This window comes from Vombatus ursinus, unplaced genomic scaffold (assembly GCF_900497805.2).
Source record: "Vombatus ursinus unplaced genomic scaffold, bare-nosed wombat genome assembly UNPS02014794.1, whole genome shotgun sequence".
In the NCBI taxonomy this organism is placed as follows: Eukaryota; Metazoa; Chordata; class Mammalia; order Diprotodontia; family Vombatidae; genus Vombatus; species Vombatus ursinus.
This window is the reverse complement of record NW_020954572.1, coordinates 15,606,584-15,612,836: the sequence shown is the minus strand read 5'-3', so window position 1 is coordinate 15,612,836 and position 6,253 is coordinate 15,606,584. Positions and strand designations below refer to the sequence as shown.

At 41.8% G+C, this 6,253-nt stretch overlaps 1 protein-coding gene across 1 annotated transcript in view; it reads left to right on the top strand.

Moving 5' to 3' along the window:
- Window positions 1-2,311: 2,311 nt before the first annotated feature.
- Window positions 2,312-6,253, top strand: part of EGLN3 (egl-9 family hypoxia inducible factor 3) — a 39,588-nt gene continuing 35,646 nt past the window's right edge. The window contains exon 1 of the mRNA XM_027870201.1: window positions 2,312-3,012. Coding sequence (XP_027726002.1) covers window positions 2,656-3,012 — 357 coding nt within the window. The 5' untranslated portion in view covers window positions 2,312-2,655. The remainder of the gene's footprint in view (window positions 3,013-6,253) is intronic.

The following is a 6,253-nucleotide window of genomic DNA, read 5'->3' as shown; positions in this document are numbered from 1 at the left end:
CAGTCACACAGCTGGTATATGACAGATACAGGGCTTGTACCCACAACTTGTCTAGCTCCTAGGCTAGCTCTTTATCTGCTAGGCCCTTCGGCCTCCTCTCCACAATAAAGATTGTATCAATGATCATCCCCTCTCACACCCAACTTGCAGATTTGTTGTATTTGTTTTCTTTTAGTTCTACCAAACTTCCCCCCCACCCCCACCCCAGTTCCCTTTAAAGCAGGTACAGGGAATGTTTTTCCTGTTGATTTTCAGGTTCTGGTGTTTGACCTCATTCTCTTTCTGCTATCATCTTTCTTTCAAAAAGTGAAAAGAAATTAAAGGAATGAGTAATAATATGATAAAAAAACCACACATAAAATGTTAAAATATATACATAACTGGCATTTATAGAATGCTTTAAAATTTATGAAGTACTATACTATATATCATGTCCTATATATCATTTAGGCATATAGAGTATGTATGTGTGTATATATATATACACACATACATATATATATAATACACACACACACATCCTATATGTATATAAATTTTGATTTTTACAACAACTCTGTGAAAAAAGTGATATAGATCTTATCAATCCCACGTTACAAATGAGGAAACTGAGGTTTAAAGATTAAGTGATATGTCCAAGGCCATATAGTTAACTAGTAGATGTTCTAGGATCAACTCAAAGTCTGGTATTCCTAACTACATAATATCCTTAATAGCTGGCATTTATGTAATGCTTTAAGGTTTGCAGGGCATTTTACAAGTATTAACTCATTCTTATCCTCACAACAACCCTGGGAAGTAGGTGCTATTATTATTATTATTCCCTTTTTATAGATAAAGTGGCTTGCCTAGGGTCATACAGCTAGTAAGTGTCTGAGTCTAGATTTTAACTCAGGTCCTCCTGACTCCATGTCCATGACTTCTAACTGTACCTTTCAAGACTACTTTTTTTATTGTTAAATTCAAATAGAAAATAAGACAACACCATTGCCTACTTCATACAGGTATTACAGGAAAATAACTATGCAAGTTATGATGTCTTCTCCCCCTCTTCAATTCTAGTCACTTATGTAGAGAAGGAAGGGAAATTCATAATCCATTAAAGTGGACTGTTTAATCTATAGATAACTGAAATTTTACTTGTTTGGTTAAGCCCATCCCTAGGGTATAGTTCACCTGGCTATTAAGGTATAGCCATCATAACAACAAAGCAGGGGTTGAGGCATAATTACACTGACACATATCATGCCAAGGCAAACATTTTTCTAGCTCACACCCTCCTGCCTCACAGCACGTCTTCAAATAAAGGGCAGTCAACAAATATTTGCCGATTAATTCACTATTGAAGAGACTGATGAGTTTTCTTTCTCTTTTTTCCTCTCCTTCCTTCTTTGCCTTTCTTGCTTTATTTTTAGAATTTTATTTTTTAAGTTATCTAGCATTTATTTTGTCTCCTTTCCACCTCCCCTGACCAATGAAAGAAAAAAAAAAAGTGAATTCCTGTAACAAGTAAAACAGAAACCGGAGGTGGATGCTCCAAAATACATATGTCTCAATCTGCACCCTGAGTACAACACCTCTATCAGGAGCCGGGTAGCTTGCCTGAGGAATCTTGATTGTTCAATTAATCCATGTTTTCCAACAGAAGATATGATTCAATAATAGCTCACGTTTATACAGTGCTTTAAGTTTTGCAAAGCACCTTACAAATATTATCTCATTTGATTCTTACAACAACCCTGGGAGGTGGATGCTATTATTGTCCCCAATTGTACAGATAAGGAAACTGAGGATAGTTTAAGTGACTTGCCCAGGGCTACTAAGTGTTTAAGGCTGTTTTGAGATCAAGTTAAGCTCTTCAGTCCACTAGGGCACCTACTTGATTAGTTTTTTTAAACTCCTGGTAGGTATTACGCTGAGATTTAAAACAGTTGCAGAACTTGGCATAAGAAAAGTTTGGATTAAAATGCTGAAGCTTATGAAAAATTTATGGAAAAATAACCTACTCCTAAACCTAAAAAAAAAAGAAAAGAAAAAAAGAGAAGAAAACCCTAAAACACCATCAAGAAGAAACTTGAGCTCTGCCTAAGAGAATCTATCGGTCCCGCTCTTTTATAAAGGGGCGAGGGGGTCGGTGTCCTCTACCACGCTGCCCACTCGGCATTCTTCTGCCAGGGGCGGGGTCTCCTGAGTCCGGGGGAGTGACTGTTGCCCAGTTTGGGGCGGGACCTGGTGACGTTCGGCGGGGTGTGGGTGGCCCAGTAAGAGGCGGGGCGGGGCGAGAGCGGATACTCAGCCCCGGAGTCCCAATCTCGTCCACAGTCACTTATGCTCGCGCTCCAAAAAGTGGGTCCCTTCTACTCTCTACGCTGGGCGCGTCCAGTGCTGGGTCGATGAGCCCTGCGCAAACTCGTCTGGAGCGCGGACGGTGCTTTTGTTAAGTGGGCTACACTCAAAGAGTTGTGAGCTGCTTACCCTGTGTCCCTCTAGCAGCTACTGGTGCGGCGCAGCCCCCCCACCCGCCGACTTCTAGGGTCTGGAACCCTGGCACCCCGGGGGCCTCACGCAGGGTGTTTGTCTCCAAAAGTCGCTCACACGCCGCCTCCAGTCACGCACGCTGGGGCCCCCGCGGCTCCTCTCCGCTCGGGAGTCGCGATGCCCCTGGGACACATCATGCACCTGGATCTGGAGAAGATTGCTCTGGAGTACATAGTGCCCTGCTTGCACGACATCGGCTTCTGCTACCTGGACAATTTCCTGGGCGAGGTGGTAGGTGACTGCGTCCTAGAGCGCGTGAAGCAAATGCACTGTAACGGGGACCTGCAGGACGGGCAGTTGGCTGGACCCCGCTCCGGGATCTCCAAGAGGCACTTGCGGGGAGACCAGATAACCTGGATCGGGGGCAATGAAGAAGGCTGCGAAGCCATCAACTTCCTCCTGTCCCTGATCGACCGCCTGGTTTTGTACTGTGGAAGCCGCCTGGGCAAATACTATGTCAAAGAAAGGTCCAAGGTAAGGGCGCTGTTAATTTCAATTGGGGACTGGGAAGAGCGGCGCCCTGACCGATCCCAAAGTTAAGCACAGCACTCACTGTTTGCAAGAAACTTTCCTCACCCCCAAAATTATAATACAAAGAAGACTAGTTTGGGTTAAAATTAAAAAAAATACAAAAATACTGGTTTGGGTTAAAACCTTGGACCATCGCTACTTCAGCCGGCACTTAATTTTAAATGAACTAAGCCCACAGATAGTCCGGTGCAGTGGAATGAACGCTGGACTTGGGAACCTAAGCCTGGCTTCTGCCATTTAGCACTTGTGTGATCTTGGGCAAGTCATTTCCCCTCCTCCGAGCCTCAATTTCTTTACACATAAAATGAAGGCATTTTTCTAGATGTTCTCTGAGGTCCCTTTCTGTTCCAAAGATGACCGTCTTTGGTTGCCGGTAAAAGACTTAACAACTTTTGTTTCTGTGTATTTTGGTGGTAATTTGATGATAAGAACCATTGGATTGGTTAGAAGACGTTAGCATTTGGGACCTTTTAATGATTTCGGAATAGGTGTAACTTTTGTTGTTGTTGTTGTTCAGTAATCCCATAGCCCCATGTTGCTCACGACACCCTGTTGCTCAGGTGTCTCTCCAAATATACGGTCCTTGAGGACCCACAATTGTGATTTTTTTTTAAGATGGCATTTGTTGACTTTGTTTTGGACTCAATTCTAATGCAAGGTGTAAGCTCTTTCCCTCCCTCTGTTTAAGCCTGTGCGTTTGGCCCTTTGACCCCAAGACCCAGTTGAGCTAATTTGTTGGTTGTCAAAATCCTTTCTTGCTATTTTCATCCGGGCTCTTCCGTAGCAGTAAGATGGTGAAATCCACCCAAACAACTAATTAATTGTTAATGAGAGAGTAGTCAAGGACTTTTGGAAGGAAAAGAGGTTTCTGTTCACTTATCCCTCAAGAGACACCCTTGACGGTAATTTCTTAGATATGTTTACAGTGTATATTGGCAGCATCTCTGCTTACCTTAACTCTAGTACCTACACTATTCATTTACAGATTCAGAGGGACTTGCGTGCAATCTGTCTTCAGGTGTTTAGTGGTCCAGCCCATGTCGTTTCTGGTAGCATCTCCAAACGACTTTCTGTTTTCTTTTATCATAAGTGATAGATGAGCATAAGTAACATTTAAAAGCCTGAGGTGTACAGAGGAAAGCAAACTGGCCATCAGGTACAAGAACAGTCACCTATGTATTATTTAGGGGGGAAATAGAGTATTTCACAATTCAAGATTGATTCTGTGATAAAAACAAGCTATTGCCGCCCCATTTGGCCCATGAACTGAGAAGAGTGCTGTTAAGACAAAAAATAAAAGGACAACTGGCTTAGATGTGGAATTGAATCCTTGGAGAAGTGAAGGAGGGAGGAAGAAAGGGACAAATATTAATTAATTAAATGCCTACTATGTGCCAGCCATTGTGCTAAGTGCTTTAGAAATATTATCTCCTTGTGGGGAGGGCAGAAATAGAGTATATAGTTTCTTTTTTTTTTCTTCTTTTTGGTGAGGCAGTCAGGTTAAGTGACTTGCCCAGGGTTACACAGCTAGCAAGTGTCAATCTGAGGTCACATTTGAACTCAGGTCCTCCTGAATAAGGCCAGAGCTCTATCCACTGTACCACCCAACTGCCCCGAGTATATACTTCTAGGAGGAGTTCAAATTCTTTAAAGGTAAAAACAACCCCTAAACATCTGCTTTTAACTTAGAATTCTTCACAGAATTCTTGAAGTCTGTCAATAGGCATTTATTAAGCACTTGGTAAGTCATTTTAGTTAATTAAGATACTAGACTTTCTGGTCCTATTTTGAAGGACACTGAAGATGCTCGAGTTCTTTCAAAACAAAGTTGTACAAAGTTTGAAATAAATGCTTGTTGCCACGGCCCCTTCCCCTTAAAAAAAAAACGGCTTTGAGGTGGTGAAGAGTAAGTAACCACTAAAGAGATCGTCACATATAAACCTCTCCAGGTTCTAGCAGCCTGGCCTACCTATAAATTTAGAGCTACAAGGGACTGTAGATCATCCTTGACCAGCCCTTGCTTTTACAGAGAGGCTAAAGTGACTTGCCTGAATTCTCAGGCAAGAAGCAATTATTAAGTGTGTGCTATGTACAAAGCACTGGGGGTATACCAAAACCAACCCCACCCCCCAAAAAAAGTAGTCAAACTGAGGTCCTGATTAAAATCAAGTGCCCTTTCCAGTGGACCACTCTGTTTTGCAGGGCCTGTCTTTCAACCCTAAAAGTTTAAGGGTAAGATTTTATTGGAAAGAGTTTGAAACCTATCTAGGGCAAGAAAAAGCATATGGTTTCAACAGGATTTGAAGGTTTTATCCTATATTGGTGTGATGTCCTCCCACGATTAGAATAACTTTATTAAGTGTAACTCATCCAAAATATAAGTGTATTGCAAAGTCTTTACTGGGTGTCTCAATCAAATACTTGTCTTATCTGACTTTTAACTCTTTCCTAGGTGGAGGGTGGGGGGGGGTGGGAGAGGCCAAGACCTAGGAGCCAAAGGAGGACAGCCCCCCCCCCATGCTTTCACACTAACCTACCCCACCCCCACACACTAACCTACCCCACCCCCACCTAGTGCTTCACTACATAGTAGAAGTAGGTGTTTGTTGAATGAATGCTTTTTTGAAATTGAAGCAAGGACATTTGGTACTGATGTCCATTCTAAGAAGTAGGATTTAGGAGGTCTCTCACAAAGAAGCCTACATTTGTCTAGAATCTAGATTCTCATCTGCTAACCTAATACATAGTTCTTCATTCTCTAAATGTACAATTAATAGAAAAAGTAAGGCAAAATATTCCTAAACCAATTAAAATGTATATATATTCACGCTTCCAATGAAAAGCTATATCAGAAGAAGAGGAGGTCTGACAGAGAGAGATAGGGTCATATAAAGAAACCTCTTTACCTTTTTTGGGGTAGAGGAGTGGAGGTGGCTGTCCAGCTCTTCATTTAATAAATGTTGGTAGAAATCCATTTTCTTTCTAAGAATTTTCTTAACTTTGTCTATTTGTCTTCCTTTCCTGTCCTTTATTTATTTTCCTCAGTCTCCAGTATAGAGAGTACTCTACTCGAGGCATGGAAACTTAATCAAACAGAAGGCAAAATCCGCTAAATGTATTTTAGGTTTCTTACCGTTCTTAAGGCCAAGGTATATACTTATTTATATGAGCGCATGAATATACT